We start from the raw sequence: 23,181 nt of genomic DNA, 5'->3' as shown, positions 1-23,181 counted from the left end.
TAACATAATTTATTTTAATTAGATCATCAATTTATTTTAATTAAAGAAAATATTAAATTTTTAAAATTTAATTTAATCAATTTAATTGTTAATTTAACGGTTTTATCACGATCCAATCGATTCAGAACAATTTATAATTTAATCGGTTCAATTCTTTTATCTAGAGCAATATACTAATTAATCTTATTCAGAGCAGTTTAATTTATTTTTAGTTTAATACAATTACATTTATTTCTATTCTAATAAATAACACTCTTTTACATAAATAAATAAATTAAAGGGAAACTTGAGTTTTATGGATTGATTAAAATCAAGTTCACAAATATAAACAAATAAAAATATTGCTAAAAAATCCAATAATTAATAATACTTTTATGCTTAATTTTATTATTTTAGTGGTAAATAACCACAAGTGACTTGTTGATTCGAATTTTATTATTTTAATAAGTATTGGTTTTGCAATATATTGCTGAAAATTAAGAAAAAATATTAATTTAATTTGGATGATTAAATGCTAAGTTTGTTTGGTGAAAATGGTTGAAAATCATTGTTAAAAACTTAATTTTAAAAATCAAATAAAATATTGAATTAAGTCATTTCGGTTATAATATGAATTATTAAGATAGGATTTGAAAAGAAAAAGATCAAAATCAGATTTTTCATGATTAAACCAATCGACAAATGATGGAATGCTCGTCCGAGTTGTCATCATTATATGAGAAATTTGATTTTTATTTTCTTTGAAAGGACTAAAAACATGGTTGTCCTCATGAATTAACGAATATATGTAGCTTGATTGGATTTTATTTTCGCCTTTTTAATAATTATTTTGCATTCCCATTAATTTATCTAACCAGCCCTTTTACTTCACGCAATGTATTTGTTATATATAATCTAAATATATTTATTTTAATTTTACTCATCCATCTTATGTAAAATTCAACACCTACTATTTTGCCTATGTATTACGATAGAAAAAGATTTGATAATTTTAAATATAATATGAAAACATATATAAAAAAACTTAAATACAACGTAAAATAATATTATACGTAAACATGACAAAAACAATAATATGAATATACAAATACATAAATATATAACATTTTATATTTAATTATAATTTATAACGATATGAATCTACAACACTAAAATAAAGAAATATAAAATTGTTTTGTTTTTAAAAATTCGATAAATAGTAACAGCAAATATAGTCAAGTCTAATATGAAGGGTTAAATGATCTCTTTATGATAATGAAGTTAACCAAACTCAAATCCATCAAATTGAAGTGAAATCATATTGTTATTTTGCATCTTAAAAATGCTATTTTTTAAAATATTAAATATAAAGCAACAAATATTTCACAATCAAGCGGACTGGAAATATAACAATTTTGAGAGTGACAGCAGCACTATCCTCTAAAAAGAAAATGAAAAAAAAAAGTAAAAAAAATTGGAAAAAAGGAGGCTATAAATAATGAGCACTGAGCAGTTGGATCTTCTTCAGTGGTGCTTTTGCCAACAAAGATATACGCATTATTATTTACCCTTTTCTTTCTATTTTTCTCTTTTGCTTTCTTTTAAGTTTTAAGCCCAGCAGAAGTCAACAACAACACTGGTTTTTTTTTTTTTTCTTTCTCAAAGTAATTAGCCCATTTAACACAGTAAAAGCAAGCTTTTATTACAGGAACAAAACCATGTTTGCAGGAGATCAGAATGGTTTACAAGGTGACCCAAGGTTGAAGGCCATTTCTGAAGCCATTAGAGTTGTGCCTCACTTCCCAAAACCAGGTTGTTGTTTTTTTCTCTTCCTCAGCTTTTTCAATCATTTGGTTTTTTTAAGCAAAAATTTTGTAAAGCTGGTGTTTTTTTGGGGGTAGTAAAATGTTGTACTTTTTCTTGGTTATATATTTTATGTTCAGGAATTATGTTCCAAGACATAACAACACTGTTACTTGATCACAAGGCTTTCAAAGATACTGTCGACATCTTTGTTGATCGTTACAGAGATATGGGTATATCTGTTGTTGCTGGTATCCTCTCTCTCTCTCTTCGTTTGTTTTTAAATTTCCCTTCTCATGAGATCTATCAGTGATTTTGTGTCATGCATAATTTATAGTATGTAAAATTTTGGAACATTCTTACATTCCTATTAATTTTCTATATATTAACTATTTTATTCCAAATTTTAATTATTTTCTTAATTATGCAGACAGACTTTCTTTTTTCTTTGTTTATATATAGTATAAATTTGAGTGCTTTTTGTCTTCTCTCTTCATAGGGGTGGATTAATTGCAGAGAAAATTTTAAGTCAAGTTGGGTTCTTTTTTATTCATTATTATCATGCAAAAGTTGAAATGCACTGTTAGTTTTGAATAGGTTATTATTATGACATTTTTTTCCTTTACTTTTCCTATTTAATTTAATAGTATATATAAGTGGGTAGGGTTGATTTCCTTATCCTGAAATCTTATTGTTTTTTTTTTCTTGGTTTATAATTATTATTTTTTATATTAGAATTGTGTGACTAATGTGGTTTCATCCAAATCCTATGACTGAAATCTGTGTATGCTTATGTCATGGTAGCCATGGTAAATTCTGGTTTACAACTAGACTTGGTTGAATGTCAAATTTGGTTTAACATGTCTAACGCGAAAATACTCAACTTTTTCTTTTTTCATCTAAAAATATATTATAAGATGTTGAAGTATACAAAGTATTGAAGGTAGTACTATGATTGCTTATAATTAACTTTGTTCACATGGTGAATTGACTTTGTAGGTGTTGAAGCAAGAGGATTTATGTTTGGCCCCTCAATTGCACTGGCTATTGGTGCCAAGTTTGTTCCGTTACGTAAACCTAGAAAGTTGCCAGGTACAGGACTATTGCCCCGATGTACCGATGGTGCTTTATTTTTTATACTATCAGTAAATCAAATAATACATTATGTAAAATGAAGTTTATTTTTAAAAATTTTATAAGATATGTCATCAACAGTTTCTATACACTGTTAATTCATTAATATAAATCCTAATATATACACACTAGCAATGAATATGGTTTCTAGTTTTTCACTTTGATTGATTACTAGTTCTTTGGATTTTGACTTCAAATTGAAAAGCTTTGATTTTTGGATGAAATGAAAGAGAATTACGATATGCTTGTCCTGTAGAAAAGAGCGAATAGTTATGTTGATCCAATTTTTCAATTTTCTTGAAATAATTTTGTTTGATATTCTTGTTTGATGCATTTTCGACATGTGCATGGGATGGAAAACATCTTGAGATTCTAAAATTACTAAAGAGAACTATAAAACCTTGGCAAGGGGAAATGGGAAATGGGAAATGCTTAGTAAATTTGGTCTTAGAAACATAAGTAATGCCTGCATAAATTTCCAAACTGCAATTCTTGTCTATAGTCAATGGGTGCAATGGCACTATGTAACCATTTGATTAAAGAATGTCATCCCATATTGTCAGCCAAGCCATAGATTGTTAACCGAGTAAATACCAATCAATTTAAGCTCTTCTAAAAATATTTGACACTAGGAGAGGTGATCTCCGAATCATACGTACTTGAATACGGCAAGGATTGTTTAGAGATGCACGTCGGAGCTGTTCAACCTGGGGAACGTGCCTTAGTTATCGACGATTTAGTGGCTACAGGGGGTACCCTTTCTGCTGCAATACGCCTACTAGGTAATATCTGTAGTTCATCCATACCATCTATGCTTGAAACTTCCATGGCTGAAATTTCTGCTTTCTGACTGATGTTTTACTAGAACGAGCCGGCGCTCATGTGGTTGAATGTGCATGCGTTGTTGGCCTGCGTGAGGTTAAGGTAATGTATATGATACCTGTCACATGATGCCTGAACTCTTCATTCTTCCTAAACTACTCATATACAGCACGTGTTCGATATACATTCAGATATGTTGGTTAAAACTTAAAACTTAGTATGTGTATGTTTTGCAGGGACAACATGGACTAAATGGAAAGCCATTGTATATACTTGTGGAGCCACGGCAGCAGATTAATTGTTCTGCACCTTCTGGTATCAAGTTAATTGTACACCTGCAATAAGTTCCACTAGTTTGAGTTCATCACGTAATAAAATTTTAAAAAAATTAACTATATTCGTATTCGAGACTCGGGTGCATAAACATTGTTTGAATGATTTATTCACAATCCCAATAATTGAGCTTTTATATATTAATGCTTTACTGTCTTTTCTACAAGAAATAATGCATTGTACATTCTCAAGATATTGCTGTCTCATCATGAAGTCAACTCCTAGCAAGCCCAAGCAACTTGACCATGCTTTTTTTTTTTTTCCTTTGTCTATGTCAAACACTCGTATGCTTATGGCTTTTCTTAGGTACCATTCTGTCACACTTTGTTGGTTTCTTTTCACTTAAAAAGACTTGATTCGTTTGTTAAAATGTCTCAACGAGATGTTTCTAGTTCGGGATGTAGATGGATGTTCACTGAAAGTGGGGGACCCGGAAATGTTGCTCTTTAACTTTTTTACTTCAATTTAAACTGTCTCATAATCGGATATATGTATAATTTTATACTCGTATCCAACACTCAATTCATAACTGATCATATGTTGTGGTTTTAGAATGATGTACGGAGTGTGTCTCTCCCCAGTGAGAGCTCATCAATATTTGCGTTTTGCAGTTAATGGAGTTGAAACATGCAGACACGACGATCTGATTCTGGGAGCAAGCTTTAGTTCCCCACTCAATCCCACTTCAAAAAGTGATTAGTGTTTTTTTTGGGGCGGGGTTAACCTTTGGTTGTAATTTGTAATCCTCTTTGCCATGAAAGATGTTCATCTGTACTTCTTTTTGAGGATCTTTTACTTTTACTTTTCGTGTAAGTTTTTAATCTATCTATTTATATTTTTGTGGCATTTCAGTACCTGGTTCGTTGTTTATTCAATTTTATCATAAATATTTTCTATTAACACTTTTGTGCTTCGTATTGTTTTTTTTTCAATTATATAAATAGAAGGAAATTTTAAATTAGTAAATGTGTTGCATTAGTTCTCTTTAAACTACACTTATTTCGCGTACTTTTACCATAATTTCTTTTCACTCTTAAATTAAAAAAAAAATGTGTATATGTACTTGAGCCCATGCCTTTTAGTTTTTTAATAATAACGGTGGAAATTAAACAGTTTTAAATTTATAATATTAAAATTAAAAGTGAATGGTTATTTATAATATTAAATATTATTATAGATAATAGACTTTTAAGAGTTTAATAAAATTATAGTTTTAAAGTAAACTCAAATGTTTTACATTTTAATAAAAGGAAAATTTGTAAATAGATTTAGGGTGTAATATCTATCCAATAAAGTATACTAAAAAGTTCACAATTTTTAAAAAAATCAATTAAACTCCTATGATTATTTTATACTCAATAATTACCAAAATACCTTTTAATATAATATTAATTTAAAATATATAATACTAAAATTTATATCAATATTTTCTCTAGCATAATTGTACTTACAAAGTAATTAATAGTATCATTAAAATAATAAATAATAAATAATATTATATTTAGATAAAGTAAATAAAATAAAAATGGCAGCATATTGAGTTGGATCGAATTAAAATTGAGTATAGTTTTGATTTTTTTTAAACAAGTTTAAAGTAGATAAATTGATATTTAATTTCAAGTTAAATTGAAATAAAATTATACTAAAATATAGTCGAGATTGCGCGGGAAAAAACCACCTCATCCCAACTCACTGCCTTCTCCAGTAGACACATTATTTACATCTAACAAAGTAAACTAGCTAAACAATGGGCTGATTAATTATCAGCTCGCAATACATGCTTATTAGAAATAATAAAATCTAAGTCTGAAAGAAAACGCTGAATATTAGCAATCATATGATCAAAGTTATTAAGATACCTGATTACTAGCGGTGGCTCTCTAATTCAGCTCATCATTGTCCCTTCTATCACTAGTATTCAAAGCAATGCTCGAGAATATATTTTCCAAATACTTAGATTAGCTAAAACCCAAATTAGAAGCATTCCTTCCTTCAAATTCTTTTTTCAAACAATACAAGAACATTTTTCTGAAGTGCAAACCAGAAGAATCGATCACCATTGTTCAAAGTTTGGGTCCAAAAAATTTTCTTTGAGAGCCCAAATAATTTTCAACGTTTGGGTCTAAGAGGCTGACATCTCCAATGCGTGGATTCCCTCACAAATAAGCCCGGCAATTAATCAACCCATGGCACTCCCATCGTAAAAATGCCGTAAATAACTTATACTTAAAAAAGGTTTAAAAGTGAAAAAAAATACTCAAAATTTTTCTAAAAAAATTATTACATTTTTTTTTTATCCTGTTGAGTATTTGAACTTTTAAAATATATAAAGAAGACTCTCAAACTTTTTCAAAAAAGCAATTAAACTCTTACTTTTTTCCTCACTCACTTGAGTACTTGAACTGTCAAAATGTATTAAAAATACCCTTAAACTAAAAAAGAAAAACAATTAATGCCCTTTTTTTTTGCACTAAATTGCCAAAATGTATAAAAAAAATTCTTTAACCGTTAACTTTAACGGTTGACCATTAAAGTTAACGAATTCTTTGACCGTTAAAGTTAACGAATTCTTTGACCGTTAACTTTAACGGTTGACCGTTAAAGTTAACGATCTTTAATTTTTTTAAGTTAAAATCACTACGTGTCTCAACCATGGCATGACATGTGGCAAAAAATGATAAAAAGCAAAAAACAATAAAAGTTATCTATTTTAATAAATAAATTTTAAATTAGAAAATATATAGAAATGCAGAGAAAAATTATAAAATTTTATAAAGTCGTAATAAAATTATAAAACTTATAAAATGCGTCTTTTGGTACGATAATTTTTTTATAATTTTTATTTTTTTATCAGTTTTCACCACATATTATGTTGTGTTGCAACGCATTATGGCTTTAACTGAAAAAAAATTGAGGGTCGTTAATTTTAACGATCAATTGTTAAAGTAAACGGTTAAAGGGCCTTTTGATACATTTTATAATTTTTATATGATTTTTATAAAAATTTACAATATTTTTTTATTTTTATATTTTTACTATTTTTATATTTTTTAAAATATTAATTTTTATTAAAATTTAATAATTTTTTATAATTTTTACCACATGTCACACTGTGTGTGTGACATGTGTTGACTTTAATTAAAAAAATTAGAGACAATTAACTTTAACGATCAACTATTAAAATTAATGGTTAAAGGGTCTTTTTGATACATTTTGACAATAGAGTGCAAAAAAAAAAAGGGGCTTAATTGCTTTTTTTAAAAACTTTGAGGGCCTTTTTAATGCATTTTGGGAGTTCAAGTACTCAATTGAGTGAAAAAAAAAAACCATGACTTAATTTTATTTTATTTTTAAGTTAGAAAGTCTTTTTCATCCATTTTGAAAGTTTAATTACGTGCAAAAAAAATAAGAGTTTAATTGTTTTGTTTTTTTTTAAGTTTGAGAGGTTTTTAAACCCTTAAGCCTGCTAAAAAATACCATATAATTAGCTTTACAGTCGAGAAATTATTTTATAGATCCTTTCTACCACATCATTCTTAGTCCCGACCAATTAAAAGAAGATACATCGTCTTTGATTTGGAAGTTTAGTCCAAATGTACATATGATGTGAAAAAAAAAATTATTTATTTTCTTTTAATTGGACGAGACCATAAATAATGTGTAAGAAAAGATCTATAAAATAATTTTTTCTGACAATCATTTTTGTCCCCTACTTAAAAAACAAATAAATTAATTTTCATGCGTTAAATTAAAATGTAAATTAATATTTTTGTTAAAATTTTTATCAAGTTTTATTGTAAAAAATTATTTTCATAGATAAACATGAAATGCAAATAATTAATCAGTAAATCAAATCAATAAAATGCAATAATGCCAACGGTACTGCCACATTCACGTCCCCTATCCGGGAATTAAGGAATTCAAATTTTGCGGTACTCTCATTTTTTTCTTTCCTTGAATTCGGCTATGAATAATTTCATTAGTGTCACCATCAATGAGAATCATTGATAATATATGTTCGTCCTAGAAGATTTGACCCACACCACACCCGCAGTTCCATAATCCTCCCAAGCAGCCGCCGGCTCCCATTTTTCAATAATCATAATAAAAGAATAAAATAACAAAGAACATAACTGTAGCTATATAAGATGGAAAAAGATCCCAGAAATCAGAAAACCCTAAACTCAAAGGCAAATCCTTTGAAAAAGAATCCACAACCAAACAGTATAGTCACTTCCAAACCCAAAGTTTTCCACCTAAATGAGAGAGAGAGGGAGTGTGCCGCAGTGTGTGGGAGCAGGAGATCGTTCTTGGAGGATATCCCGTCGATGCCATCGGCTTCTGTCTCCTAGAAGCTCCGGCGCTGCTCGCCTTCATCTCCTTAATCTGCTGAAATTAGCCACACCTTTCTTTCATAATGGCTAAAATTGCCCAAAAGCCTCCTCATTGGATTCTTGAAGAGACGTTTATTTCTCTCATACAATCATGTAAGACCTTAAAACATCTCCTTCAAATCCAAACGCAAATATTCACTCGTGGCTTTGACCAAAACCAATACATTACTCCAAGATTTACGACGGCATGTGTGCAACTGAAGCAAATGGGCATTGCACAGAAATTGTTTGATAGAAATCCTGACCCAAACACAGCTCTATGGAATTCAATGATTAAAGGGTATGCAGAAAATGGGTTTTATAAGAAAGTTATACTCTCGTTTAGTCAAATGAAACACATGTCTTTTTCTGCACCCAATTGCTATACTTTTCCTATTGTTCTTAAATCTTGTTTGAAGTGTAATGCTTTAAGAGAAGGCGCGGAGGTGCACTGTATTGTGATAAAGAGTGGTTTTAAAGGAAACCCTTTCGTGGAAACTTCGTTAATGGAGATGTATTCAGGTTGTAGACTGATAGGAGCAGCTTATAGAGTATTTAATGAAATGGTTGACAGGAATATTGTTGCTTGGACTTCAATGATTAATGGGTTTATCTTTTGTCATGATTTAGTTAAGGCAAGGTGTCTTTTTGATTTGGCGCCGCAGCGTGATATTGTGTTGTGGAATACTATGGTTTCGGGTTATATTGGGGTGGGGGATATGGTGGAAGCAAGGAAGCTTTTTGATCAGATGCCTAAAAAGGATGTAATGTCGTGGAATACAATTTTGCAGGGCTATGCAATTAATGGGGATGTTGAGGCTTGTGAGAGGTTGTTTGAAGAGATTCCTGAGAAGAATGCTTTCTCGTGGAATGGATTGATAGGAGGGTATGCAAGGAATGGGTTTTTCTTGGAGGTTTTGGATGCTTTCAAGATGATGCTAATTGATGGTAATGTTCTTCCTAATGATGTTACACTTGTAACTGTGTTAACTGCATGTGCTAGATTAGGAGCTTTGGATTTGGGTAAGTGGGTTCATGTTTATGCAGAGAACAATGGATATAAAGGAAATGTTTATGTTGGGAATGCGTTAATTGATTTGTATGCAAAATGTGGGATGATAAAGGATGCGGTTGATGTGTTCAAAAGCATGAGCAAGAAGGATTTGATAAGTTGGAACACAATAATTGGGGGCTTAGCAATGCATGGGCGTGGAGCTGATGCTTTAGATCTCTTTTGTCAAATGAAGAATAGTGGAGTCATTCCAGATGGAATTACCTTCATAGGTGTTCTGTGTGCATGTACGCATATGGGTTTAGTTGAAGATGGCCTTTCATATTTCCAGTCTATGGTAGAGGATTACTCAATTGAACCTCAAATTGAGCAATATGGTTGTATGGTTGACCTTCTAGCCCGAGCTGGCCTTTTATTACAGGCTCTAGATTTTGTGAAGAAGATGCCTATGGAAGCTGATGCTGTTATTTGGGCTGCCTTACTTGGAGCATCTCGTGTTTACAGAAATGTTGAAGTTGCTGAATTAGCTCTTGAACAACTTGATAAACTTGAGCCAAAAAATCCTGCTAATTTTGTCACACTTGCAAACATATACGGGGATCTTGGTAGGTGGAAAGACGTGGCAAGATTAAAAGTTGCAATGCGAGACACTGGTTATAAAAAAGCACCTGGATGTAGCTCAATTGAGGTTAATGACTGTGTAGTTGAGTTTTATTCCTTAGATGAGAGGCACCCTGAAACAAAGGAAATATATGGAGCCTTGAGGGGATTGACTAAACTATGTAGATCATGTGGATATATACCACATGTTCAAGAGCTTGGATATGGGGACTGAGGTGAAAAGAGACATTGCTGAATCTAGGAGACTCATGACATATTTCAACAGTCGAGTTATAATCCAATCGCTTTCAACCAAGGATTCTAGCATCTATATAAGAAGTTCTGGAATCTAGAATAAACTGGGTTCATGGAAAGGTTAATGCACTATGCCTGCAACCTGTGTTGTCAGGGGTGCAACGCACTCGAGGTGCTAGAATCCTTATATTGCCTCTGGTGCGAGTTACAGAAAAAGCACTAGCTTGAGTGAAGTAAACTGCAGTATGTATGTGTGAGTTTTTCTGTATCTATATGCACGTATAAAGCATAAGACATATAATAAACTCCAAAGTGTGGTTTAGTTTATCTACAAAACATGCAATGTTTTTATTAGTCAATGTATGGTTCCTTATGGTCCATCCATATATATGTATAAAGCATAAGACATACAATAAGCTCTAAAGTGTGGTCTAATTTATTTACAAAGCATGCAATGTTTTTATTAGTCAATATGTACGGTTCCTTATGGTCCATCTATAATTGTATACTCAAATATTGAAAAGTAGAGAGCACTTCTTCAATCCAACATTCAATTCAGGCTCGTTCGTGATATGCAAATTAATATGAAGAAGTTCATCTATCTCAATGACCTAGCTGCCGGTCATAGCAAGCACAAAATCATCCAAGAGGTTGTTCGGCTTCAAATAGGAAATCATGCTTTTTTGTGAGCCGTCATTTGGGTGTATTTCTTCTTTTCCTTGTGTATCCTTCTGACCACTGAATTGTGATTTACAAGATCGTGATTGTGGGAAACTTCATCTTATTGCTTATCTTTCTGAATAGGCACGCGTGATTTGTCTGGATTCGTGGACAAAATTCATGAAGTTGTTCCTATGGATCAACAGCCTGAGTTTCTCCATAAGCTTTCAGAACTTTACCTTAAGGTTTATGTATGAGCAACTTTAGACCATAGTAAAAATGGGTCGAATTGGGCAGGTTAATGTTCACTGCTTTCTTAAAACCTTTGTCGGTTTCTGCTGCATTTTCCTTCGAGTAAAGTTGAAGTCTTTTGTTTAAATGGTTGTGCCTTGTACTGATTTTGCCATATTGCGTGCAACTTATGGCACGTTCATTTATTTGAAAGCTGATGATGTAATGTTCAATTTTGGTTGGTTTATACCCCCTTAAACTTTAGGAGAAACATTGATAAAAAAAGCTTATATTGTGCTAGCTATTAATTTCTCTGAAGTATGTTACTCAAAGAACTTGGTAAATGATATTAAATTTTCTGGCAAGTTTGATAGCAGGCTTATTGCTCCATAGATGACATCTTAGTTTAAACTATAAACATTATTTGCAAGAGAAATAGAATTATCAGTACTTTGGTATTATGATAAGAAGCTTGTCTAATAATTGATGACTAAGCTTGGATGCAAGATCAGCACACATTGCTGCCTTGTATTTGATCAGGATGCACTTGTACATTCCAATAAGCTGAAGGTGACATGTCTCCCTCAAAAAATAGGTTTAAATTCTTTCTGCATTTACATTGACTTGCTTGGTCACTAGTTTCTTTTAAGTATATTTACATCAGGGCTCATGGTTTAAGGGCTTGGATGGTAATTTAATTTGGTTGCTTTTCGGCAGGTTTTCTCAATGCTTCCAGGATTTAGTGCTAGATTAATGCCAAAAGGTAAGAAAAAAGAAAGCCAGGTGAAGATCAAGCACTACATAACCATGATGGACTCGATGACTAGTGAAGGCAATTACATTCCTGCTTTATTCAATTCTTGAGGAATGTTATTTTAAAAGGATCACTACTTTTTCCTATGGCATTGATTGTTTAACATGCCGCAGAGTTGGATAGTTCAAATCCAAAGCTCATCAATGTGTCAAGGATGATGCAGATAGCATGGGGATGTGGTCGTATTCAAGAGGTAATGGAGATGGGAGTACAAGTGGCTAGCCAAGCTATGGAGCAAGATGAAGGGGCTTGAAATTCCTAAGAGGAAAATTGAGTTCCTTGTCGTGCAACAAGGATGCTGAGCACAGGAGCAAGGCCCTCCCTCCCAAGATCAGGGGAATGGGAGGCTTGCAGAACTTGATGAAGCAAATGGGTCCAGCCAAAGACATGATGGGGATGTTTGGAGGTGGGGACGACTAATTTTACACTCAATCAGATAGCCTACTTATAAAATTCATTCGGCCGCCACGGCTGGACAACCTGGTGAAGACTGAAAGCATGTGCAGGCTAATGCATTTTGGTTAACTTTCCCCTCCTCTATTTTTGTATATATTTAGATAAATGAAATGGTGGATTCAAAACTAAAATGAGTTTTGAAGTGGGGAAAGCTAGGTCTATATCATGTACCCAAGTAATGAATTTGACTTGGTTGCAAAGATCCTGGGTAAATGTTAATATAATCAAACAATTTATTAGTGAAAAAACGAGATTAGCAGTGGAAAAAAACAATTTAAGTATTTTGTTTTAGTATGAGATTGGAAGTTCTATGGCCAAGACAAGTTAATCAAATGCTTAATTAAAAATTAAAAAAAGTTAGTGAATGGAAACTAATAATAAATGTATGTTATGCAAACGTCAAGCACCAGTGGTCTAGTGGTAGAATAGTACCCTGCCACGGTACAGACCCGGGTTCGATTCCCGGCGGGTGCAGTCATAGAAGCTGTGATGACGGTTGCGCTAATCGTGATGGAAGGGTCCATCTCAGCTGTCCGATTCTCTGACGAGACAAAGCGCTTCTGAGCTTTAACTGGATTGTTAGAACATTCAATCTCCTCCTAGTTTTCCATTTCTTTGGGGAGTATTGACAACTTACACTTATGAGAGCTCACATGTTAAATGAAAAGCTCATTTTCACCATTAAATTTTTTAAATAAAAAACAGGTGGCAATTACATGAAAGCACTCTAACAAGCAACTTCTAAGATCTAGGGTCTCAAAAATATTTATAAACGACCCTCCACAAGATTAAGCTTCCTCAATATCTGGTCTAATGCTTGAACTGTATCTTTGTAACGAACTTCCGATTTCCGGGCTTCCTCAACCACCTGCATAATGCATTTGTACAGATGATCATACCTATGAACTGGGTTATTAATATCAATACCACCATTGCTATGATTCAGAACATAACTCCGCTTTATATCTTTTCTCCATCGTGATACAACGTACTGATGCGGGATCTCCTCAATGCCATTTTGGTGAAGAACCCTAAGCGCATGCCGACACAAATATCCTTTGAAATTAAACAAACCGCAAACACAAAGCACCTCCATTTCGGTTGCGTTGTACAAAACCTCGAAATCCCTACTCTCCCTTCTGTTTCCATCTACTTCGATTTGTTCCCTCACCATGTATGTAATTACTTCTCCCTCGCCATTTATTTTTCTCGTGCAAAAGCATGAGTACATTCCCTCCACCTCTCTTTCAAACTTCCTTAAGATATTGTTCGTGTACAGTTTTGCAAGCTGCAACTCGAAGTAACATCTTGATTGTAGCATAAAACCTGAATTTCTTGATTCCATATCTGCCAAAACTTCAACCTGATGATTTGCCTGTAGAGCTTGATCATACTTGTCTAAAAATTCCTTCAAAGAAGTATGTTTATTGAGATAGCCATCGAAAAATGACTCCACAACCTCATTTGGCCGAGTTGGAAGCATTCCTGCAAGAAATATCTCCTTCAAATAAACGGGAACCCATTGTCTGCGATCTTCATATAACATTTGAAGCCAAACGTGATTCCCGAGTCCGTAATGGTGGATCATATCTTCCCAAGTTGCTTCGAACTCCTCAGGCCTTAGAGAGTAATAAACTGCATTATTTAATGCCATTCTAATTGATTCATATTCATACAGTCCACCAAGTTTCTCCGGAACCTTTTGCATTATACGTGGCAAACACAGACAATGAAAAGCCCTTGGAAAAACATCAGTGACAGCGGCTTGCAGGGTTCTGCATTGATCAGTGATGATGACCTGTGGAGGGCGCCCTAACATGCATGTAAGCCACGCCCTAAACAACCATGTACATGCTTCGATAGTATCACCAGCAAGTAAACCACAACCCAGCAACACAGATTGTCCGTGATGATTCACTCCAATAAATGAAACCAGTGGAACTTGATATTTGTCTGTTAAGCATGTAGTGTCAACCGCAACTACATCACCAAAGTAACCATAAGCAACTCTTGACCTTGTATTGCTCCAGAATAAGTTCCTCAAACATCCTTTCTCGTTGAGATCCACCACATAAAAGAAATTTGGATCAATCAATTGCAAGTGGCTAAAATAATTATGAATAGCTTGTGCGTCTCCATCTTTAAGCCTTAATTGACTGGTTTGGTTATGACTACTCCGGAATTCTCCACTACTGACTTCCACACTTCCATTTCCTTCAACATCAATAACTATTGTTCGAAAAAGTCTAACTTTTTGAACTTCTTCTGCGCTGTCCAACTGCAGTGCTCTTTTGGTTCCAATACCTAATTGCTTATGAGACTTGTAGATTTTTCCACTTACGGGGCTGATCAAATGGTTATGGTCGAGCTCAACTTCTATGATTCTCCACCGTTTGTTTTCCATCAACCTGAATTTTATCATCGCAGGGCATCCGGTTCTCGTTTCGGGTCTGGGCCGGTTTGCTTCACTCTTCTTCTTGAATCCTGCACTACTGCAGCTTAGTTTGCCTCTGTATCTTTCTTTGGTCTTCCGGTACCACGTATTGCTTACTCTAACACCAAATCCTTGTTCCTTGGCATAACAATTGTAAAAGTAATATACATCCTCGTACGAATCAAATTCCATTCCGACAACAGGAGGCAGCGGATTCTCTCCTTGAATTACACCACTTTGACTAATACATTCGGCCATTCCACAGTCTCCTTCAATCTCAAATTCATCAGCATCAGCATCAGCATCATCATCAACAACAGGATCGGTATTAAGAGAAACTCCATCCATCTGTAACAAAAGTACATCAAATATCCACAAATCAATAAAATGATAAGCAACATGAACCAAGCTAGATTCTAAATACAAACAGAATCATGGATACCAACTACCAAGACAAAATCGGAGTTCAGCTAGAGAGCAATGTATACAACATGAGGGGTATTCACCACATCAATTACACGAATTATGTATTACACCGTGCAGTTTCAACAGATAACAAAAGCACATTTCCATACTCAAACCCCCAAACAGCAGATTTGAACTCTTCTTTCTGCAAATCAACAAGGATCTTATTGAATAATCAGGGGTTCGTATATATTACTCCATAAAGAAGAAAAGAGTAATTACCTAGGCATAAAAAAACAGCATAATAAGATTAAGCCCAGTAGCAATTTTTCCTTTTCTTTCAAATACTTCGCCATCTATTTTAACGATTACTTTATGCTTTTGAAATCCTCCATTAACAATGAAACTAAGAGATGCGATGTAAAGAGCGATAACTCAGTGTGGGTACCCTTTGCAAAGAGAAGTTCAAATTAATTAAAAAACAGGGTGATATTTAAACTTGAATTCTTAATCAAGATCAAAGCCAGAATAACACAAAATTAGAGAGAAAGAAGTAAATGGGTTGATCTTATTCAAAGCATAGATGACAGTCTAGTTCCGCTCAAAAACCTTTAAAGAAAATTCGTAAATAAATAAAAAAGAGAGGATTACCATAAGAATTGATTCAAGAACTGATCTTTCAAAGTCTTGAGAACAGAGTGAAGAAAGATTAGTTCAACCCTTTTTCTTAACGAGATCAATGGAGAACATAAGGATTTTGTTTTTATGCCGATAAATACTTCATTAGGTATAATTGCTCTTTCAAAGACCCTAATAGTTTATTAATTTTATAAGGGCCTGCCTTTATTGTTCTTCTTTCAGACAGGTCCTTCAAATCTTTAGATATTGATGAAAAATGTTCGTAATTGATTAAACTAGACAATTAGGTAGCATTTGGTGCTTTCTCATGTTATAATTTTAATGGAATGTAATTCTTTGAAATTTGATTCACTTGAATGTGATTGCCAATAAAGTTATTTTATAATATTTGATATATGTTGAAAGGTATTGAATAAAATCTTAAATTCTCAAGAAAATAACTATATCATATCAAACGTTTTAGGATCGAAAGTGACGGATTTGAAGTATTTACTTCATTTGCTTAATTGTGTAATGGTTGAGTAAAACACAAAATAATTATAAATAGTTTAATTTGCTTTGATTTTTTATTTAGATTTATTTAAAAATCAAAGTATTCATTTAATGTGATAAGTTTGATTATAAATACAATTAATATATTCATATAATTAAGATGAGAATCAATTATTATGATAAATAAATTGAGAATCCTCACTTACATAAATGGACATAATGAAACTTGAACTTAAGACATTCAATATCTTAAGCCTTGTATCTCAGGAATCCGATAAAGGATACTGACAAGTCTTTGTTTGGCGGGTTGCTTTTTTACGACAAACATGACTAATTTGTGGCACCGCGAGGGTGTTTATTATTGATTTGGGGAGAAGCAGTATCCCTTTCTATTCTAGTATGAGGTGGATTTGGATAGGGTTATTAATGAAGCTCTTTGAACTTTTAATAATAATTTATTGATTTTTTATAGTTGACAAAATGAAGAGATTTTAGATTTCTCTATACTTCACATATTTTTTATATTTAAATTTATGATTTGTCACATGATATGATTTCATATAATACGCATAAAAACAATTTGAGAACTTCATTGAAAAAACTGTTGATTATAATGCAAAGTCAATTTCAAGTGGTGTTCGTAATTTTGTTTATGTCCGGGTTTGAGTAGACATTCGCGCTCCATTGATGTAACGCCCCTTACCCGAGACCATTGCCGGAGTCGAGCACAAGGCACTACTAAACTTATTTGAGCACTTAACCAAATTTAGATAATTGATATCATACTTTTCAGACAAGCTGTCCAACTGCGTCATAGTTGCTAAATAATTCATATCTCGAGTTATAAAACTCGAAATCCAAATCCGTCAATTTTCCTGAATTTATACTCATATATCTACTTACCAAATTTTTCTAGAATTTTGGTCAAGCCAATTAATACAGTTTATTAGTTAAAATCTCCCTGTTTCAGGGTTTAACTACTCTGACCTTTGTGTATTACGAATCAGATATCTCTCTGTACAGAGCTTCAATGACTATGCCGTTTGTTTCTAATAAAACTAGACTCAATAAGGAATCTGTACATATAAAGTATGACTTCTAATTATCTTTGTAAAATTTATGGTGAATTTCCAAAGTCAGAACAGGGATCCAGAAATCGCTCTGGCCCTGTTTCACAAAAATTTAAACATCTCATAAAATATAGCTCATATACCTGTTTTGCTTCTTCCATATGAAAATAGACTCATCAAGATTCGATTCCATAACTTATTCATTATTTAATTCCATTTCTACTATTTTTAGTGATTTTTCGAAGTCAAACTACTGCTACTTACCAAAAACTGTTTTATTACAAATATTGTTAACTAGTTTATAACATTTTACTTCAATTCATTCAAACTCTATACATGCCATATAAATCTTTAAACATAAAACAAAAACTACCAGAATTGATCTGAATAGTGTGCCCTGTTGTGTTGATCCGATCTACCCACTTCACTTCAAGTCAATCTACATAAAATATTAAACACACACAAGTAAGCTTATTGAAGCTTAGTAAGCTCATAGGCATAAAACACAAATCATACCAAATATCGTACACAATCATATATCTATTAGTTTAACTATTTCATCCTCCAAATCACAATTTCATTAATAACTCATTGGAATAATTTCCATATGGCTACTCACAATTAACTCTCTTAGGCCCATTTCTCATTTACTTCATTGTCAAATTAGGGAACAATAAGAGAATTGAGTGCTTCATTATCACATTGCCATAGTAAACTATGGACTTTCACATTGTTACGCATCACACACGAAGCCATAGCCTTGCCATGGTCTTACACGGTTCACATATCATACCGAAGCCATATCCTGACATAGTCTTATACGGAATCACATTATCACATTATACCGATGCCATAGCCCACTATGGTCTTATCTGAGTCACATTATCACATTGCACCGATGCCATAGCCCAGCTATGGTCTTAAACGGCGCACTTATCACATATTTTTCGTCAATTCATCGTGGTCACGAGAATAGAAGCACTCAAATCCATTGTTCCTACTAATTTGTACTTTTAGTTACACATTATTCATTAGTTAATGCAAATTGATAGTATTCATCAACAATAAAATACTTTAACAATCATAAGATTTTCATATCAAAACATGGAACTTTGCCATATGAACTTACCTGGACTAATTTGCAAAAGTCGTAGAAATTGTGGACTATTCTTGAATTTTCTCCTTTCCACGATTCAGTTTGTTTTCTTGATCTATAATTATAAAATCATTCCTTCATTAGCATCCATTTCAATTCTATTTCACTTCACAATTTATGCTGTTCAAATTTCAAAATTGCACTTTTACCCCAAAATTTACAGTTTTCACAATTTAGTCCCTGCTCAATTCACCCATCAATTGAACTAATTTTTCTCAATTAACTCTTTATTTTATCATTATAAACTATTTCAAAACCTTTTATGTTCTGAATTTCAACAGAAACCTTCAATTCACAACTTTTTCACAATTAGGTCCTAAATATCATTTCCCATCAAAATCACTTAATAAAACCACCTTAATATGAAATTAGAACTTAAATTTCATAATAATTCATCATAAAATTCCCTTATCCATCCAGGGTAACTTCCAATTTCACCCATAAAATCAAAAACTAATGAATTCTACAAGTGGACCTAGTTGTAAAAGTCACAAAAACATAAAATTATCAAGAAAAGCAAGAATTAAACTTACATGATGTAAAATATGAAAGACCAGCTTTCTCCAGACCCTCTATGGCGTTTTGTCTGATAAAATATGAAGAGATCTCTAGATTCTTCAATTTTATCCTTATTTTATATGTTAACATTATAAAATTTCCAATTTTGCCCTTATTTCCCTTATCTTTCTGCTAATTTTCTTGCCTTTGCCGTCCAGCCTATTCACTTTTAGGCTTAATTTCCCTTTAAATCTTCCTTCTTTTAACACTTGAGCTATTTAATCCTTTTAGCAAAATTTATTTTTATTACAATTTAGTCCTTTTTATTTAATTGACTACCTAATCGTTAAAATTTCTCAACCAAACTTTAATACTAGCTAAATGAAACTTCATAAATATTTATAAAAATATTTATAGCTTGATTTTCAAATTCGAGGTCTCGATACCTCGTTTTTGACCCGTTTGACCTAATAAATTCTTTTAATTCACTAATTTCACCATTTCACAAATTCTTCTAAATTCTTACTTGACTCATAAATATTAAATTACTATCTTGTTCAATCTTATTTGTCGGATTTAGTGATCTCAAATCACCGTTTCCGACACCACTGAAAATTAGGCCGTTACAACTCTCCCCCCCTTAGGAAATTTCGTCCTCGAAATTTCGTACCTGAAAATAAATGCGGATATTGTGATCTCATAGATTCTTCCGTTTCCCAAGTTGCCTCCTCCAATCCATGTCGATGCCATAACACTTTTACTAACGGTACTCGTTTATTCCGTAGTTCTTTAACTTCCCGAGCTAATATTTTCACTGGTTCCTCCGAATAAGTCATATCTGATTGTAGCTCTATCTCAGTATGAGGAATTACATGTGAAGGGTCTGATCTATATCGTCTCAACATAGATACATGAAATACATTATGGATCTTTTCAAGTTCTGGAGGCAAGGCCAATCTATAAGCTACCGGACCGATCCTCTCAATGATTTCGTATGGTCCGATAAATCGTGGACTAAGCTTTCCTTTTCTACCAAACCGTAAAACTTTCTTCCACGGAGAAACTTTCAAGAACACACGATCACCCACACTGAACTCTATATCTCTTCTTTTCAAATCTGCATACGACTTTTGACGATCGAAGCGACTTTCAAACTTTCTCGAATAATCTGAACTTTCTCTTGGTTTCCGAATTAAATCCACTCGACTAATTTCGATTCACTTAATTCGACCAATACAACGGGTTTCGCACTTCCTTCCATACTGAGCTTCAAACGGTGCCATTTTGATACTAGTTTGATAACTGTTATTATAAGCAAATTCACTAAAGGTAAGTACCTTTCCAGTGCCACCGAACTCGAGTATACTGACACCTTAACATATCTTCCAAAATCTGAATCACTCGCCTCGATTGTCCATCATCGAGGGTGAAAAGTCTGTACTAAATTTTAACTTAGTACCTAAAGCTTCCTGTAGTTTATTCCAAAATCTCAAGTAAACCTCGGATCTCGATCGAAATAATTGATGTCGGCACCCCATGTAATCTCACAATTTCGACACATATAATTCCGCTAACTTATCAAGTGAAAAATGCATTCGACCGGAATAAAATCGCCGATTTAGTGAATCATCTACTATCACCCAAATCGAATCTTTTTCTTGAGTCACCGGCAATCCAGATACAAAATCCATCGTCACATGTTCCCACTTCCATTCGGAATCATTACGGGTTGTAACAAACACTGTAGGCACTTGATGTTCACTTTTACTGTTGATGATTAAACATTTTGCCACAAATTCACAAATTTCCCGTTTCATACCAGGCCACCAATACATTTTTTTCAAATCACAATACATCTTCGTACTACCCGGATGAATCGAGTACATACTACTATGAGCCTCTGATAAGATATCCTTCTTCAATTCTAGATTATTTGGGACACAAATTCTATTACGATGGTATAACATACCACTATTATCAATAGAGTAATCTAAGTTCAAATTATCCCGAACCATTTGTCGTTTCAACACCAACTTCGGATCTTCATCTTGCAATTCCCGAATTCGTTGAAAGAATACTGGTTTTGTCTTTAATTCAGCTAATATAGAACCATTTTCATTAACAGACAAATGAGCATTTAACGCCCGAAGAGCAAATAATGATGATTTCCGACTAAGTGCATCTCGCCACTACATTTGCCTTACCGGATGATAATCAATAATAAGATCGTAATCTTTCATGAGCTCTAACCATCGCTCTGTCTCAAATTCACTCTTTCTGCGACATTAAATATTTCAAACTTTTATGGTCTCAGATACACATAACATTTCTCTCCATACGGTAGTGTCTCCAAATTTTTAAAGCAAATACTATGGCAGCTAATTCAAGATCATGTGTAGGGTAGTTCCTCTCATGTGGTTTCAACTGTCGAGAAGCATATGCTACAACTTTTCCCGACTGCATCAATACACAACCTAAACCATTCAGAGACGCATCACTATATACTACATATGGCTTTTTGATTCAGTGAGTTAACACCGGAGCCTCTGTCAACATTTTCTTTAATTGATCAAAACTTTGTTGGCACTCATCAGACCATACAAACTCAACATTCTTCTGTAATAATTTAGTTATCGGTGAAGCAATCAGTGAAAAATCTTTCACAAATCGACGATAGTAACCAGCTAATCCAAGGAAACTTCGCACTTCCGTAACATTCTTTGGAGTTTTCCAATTAATCACCGTGACACCTTACTCGGATCTACCAGTATACCATCAATCGACACAATGTGACCCAAGAATCCCACTTCATGAAGCCAAAATTCACATTTGCTAAATTTTGCATATAAGCTTTTTTCCTTAATATCGTAGTACAATTCTCAAGTCTTGAGCATGCTCGGATTCGTCTTTGAATAGATCAAGATATCGTCAATAAACACAACCACAAATCTATCCGGTAAGACTGGAAAATTCGATTCATTAAATCCATAAAGCAGCAGGAGCATTTGTCAAACCAAATGGCATAACTAAGAACTCATAATGACCATACCGAGTTCTAAAAGCATTTCAAGACATCACATTCCTTTACCTTTAAGCGATAATACCCGGATCGAGATCAATTTTTAAAAACATCAGTAGCATCCTTAAGCTGATCGAATAAATCATCAATACGAGGCAAAGGATATTTATTTTTAATCGTTACCTTATTCAAGTTGCTTGTAATCTATGCACGGCCTCAATGAACCATCCTTCTTTTTCACAAATAAGACAGTGCACCCCATGGTGACATACTCGGTCTGATAAACCCTTTGTCTAACAGTTCTTGCAACTGCGCTTTTAACTCTCTTAATTCTGCTGGAGCCATTCTATACGGTGTCACCGATATGGGAGCTGTTCCCGGAAGCACATCTATCACGAACTCAACTTCTCTATCGGGTGGTAAACCTGGTAATTCTTCAGGAAATACATCCATGAATTCATTTACAACAGATAGTTGCTCTAACTTTGATTTAGAACTTCGAGTATCAAGAATATAGGCTAAATAAGCCTCATTTCCTTTACGCAACAATTTCTGAGCAGACATAAAGGAAATCATTCTAACCATGTCATCCAAATTTCCAGACTCAACCAAAATAATATCTCCTGTTTGACATTTCAAGCTAATTCGTTTTTCTCGACAATTCACTACCGCGTCATGTTTCATTAACGGTCCATGCCTAAGATAATATCAAATTCACGAAAGGGTAGCGAGATCAAATCAATGGGAAATCACGACCCTTAACTTTCGGTGGGATGTTATGACATATTAAATTAACTACCACACTTTGACCTAACGGATTTGTAACTTGTACATCATAATCGATGAGGCTCAACAAATAAATTCTTTTCAGATGCTAACATAGTGCAAATATACGAATGAGTAGACCTGTGGTCTATTAAAGCATACAGGAACATCATAAAGATAGAAAGTACCAGCAATTACATCCGAAGTCATTGCTTCTTCTCTCGCTTCGAA

At 33.3% G+C, this 23,181-nt stretch overlaps 3 protein-coding genes and 2 non-coding genes across 5 annotated transcripts; 4 read left to right on the top strand and 1 right to left on the bottom strand.

Moving 5' to 3' along the window:
* The first annotated feature begins 1,481 nt into the window (after positions 1 to 1,481).
* Positions 1,482 to 4,971, top strand: LOC108451928 (adenine phosphoribosyltransferase 5-like). Its single transcript, XM_017749634.2, has 7 exons — positions 1,482 to 1,791; positions 1,923 to 2,033; positions 2,782 to 2,874; positions 3,549 to 3,698; positions 3,782 to 3,840; positions 3,975 to 4,053; positions 4,683 to 4,971. Exons 1-7 carry the CDS (start codon positions 1,698 to 1,700, stop codon positions 4,769 to 4,771), a joined length of 675 nt encoding a protein of 224 aa, XP_017605123.1. The 5' UTR covers positions 1,482 to 1,697; the 3' UTR covers positions 4,772 to 4,971.
* A 2,986-nt stretch (positions 4,972 to 7,957) lies between these two features.
* LOC108450532 (pentatricopeptide repeat-containing protein At2g20540-like) lies at positions 7,958 to 12,745 on the top strand. The gene has a single exon (XM_017748205.2). It carries the CDS (start codon positions 8,489 to 8,491, stop codon positions 10,289 to 10,291), a length of 1,803 nt encoding a protein of 600 aa, XP_017603694.1. The 5' UTR covers positions 7,958 to 8,488; the 3' UTR covers positions 10,292 to 12,745.
* Positions 12,746 to 12,875: 130 nt separating this feature from the next.
* Positions 12,876 to 12,946, top strand: TRNAG-GCC (transfer RNA glycine (anticodon GCC)). The gene has a single exon. It is a non-coding gene; the product is annotated as a tRNA-Gly (tRNA).
* A 7-nt stretch (positions 12,947 to 12,953) lies between these two features.
* On the top strand, positions 12,954 to 13,040 carry LOC128293646 (small nucleolar RNA snoR114). The gene has a single exon (XR_008283826.1). It is a non-coding gene; the product is annotated as a small nucleolar RNA snoR114 (small nucleolar RNA).
* An 8-nt stretch (positions 13,041 to 13,048) lies between these two features.
* Positions 13,049 to 16,108, bottom strand: LOC108489872 (protein FAR1-RELATED SEQUENCE 6-like). The gene is made up of 2 exons (XM_017794579.2): positions 15,963 to 16,108; positions 13,049 to 15,254 (listed from the first exon to the last, which is right to left on the bottom strand). The coding sequence occupies exons 1-2, from the start codon at positions 15,963 to 15,965 to the stop codon at positions 13,239 to 13,241; spliced, it is 2,019 nt and encodes a 672-aa protein (XP_017650068.2). The 5' UTR covers positions 15,966 to 16,108; the 3' UTR covers positions 13,049 to 13,238.
* Positions 16,109 to 23,181: the final 7,073 nt, after the last annotated feature.

The sequence above is a fragment of the Gossypium arboreum genome, chromosome 5 (assembly GCF_025698485.1).
Source record: "Gossypium arboreum isolate Shixiya-1 chromosome 5, ASM2569848v2, whole genome shotgun sequence".
In the NCBI taxonomy this organism is placed as follows: domain Eukaryota; kingdom Viridiplantae; phylum Streptophyta; class Magnoliopsida; order Malvales; family Malvaceae; genus Gossypium; species Gossypium arboreum.
The sequence above is the reverse complement of the archived record's forward strand: the minus strand, read 5'-3'. Positions and strand labels throughout refer to the sequence as shown.

Excerpts from the sequence above, each read along its gene's own strand:
- LOC108451928 (XM_017749634.2), top strand. The coding sequence starts at position 1,698 with ATGTTTGCAGGAGATCAGAATGGTTTACAAGGTGACCCAAGGTTGAAG. Across the intron at positions 2,875-3,548 it reads TAAACCTAGAAAGTTGCCAG|GAGAGGTGATCTCCGAATCA; the intron begins GTACAGGACTAT and ends ATTTGACACTAG. Across the intron at positions 3,699-3,781 it reads TGCTGCAATACGCCTACTAG|AACGAGCCGGCGCTCATGTG; the intron begins GTAATATCTGTA and ends ATGTTTTACTAG.
- LOC108450532 (XM_017748205.2), top strand. The coding sequence starts at position 8,489 with ATGGCTAAAATTGCCCAAAAGCCTCCTCATTGGATTCTTGAAGAGACG.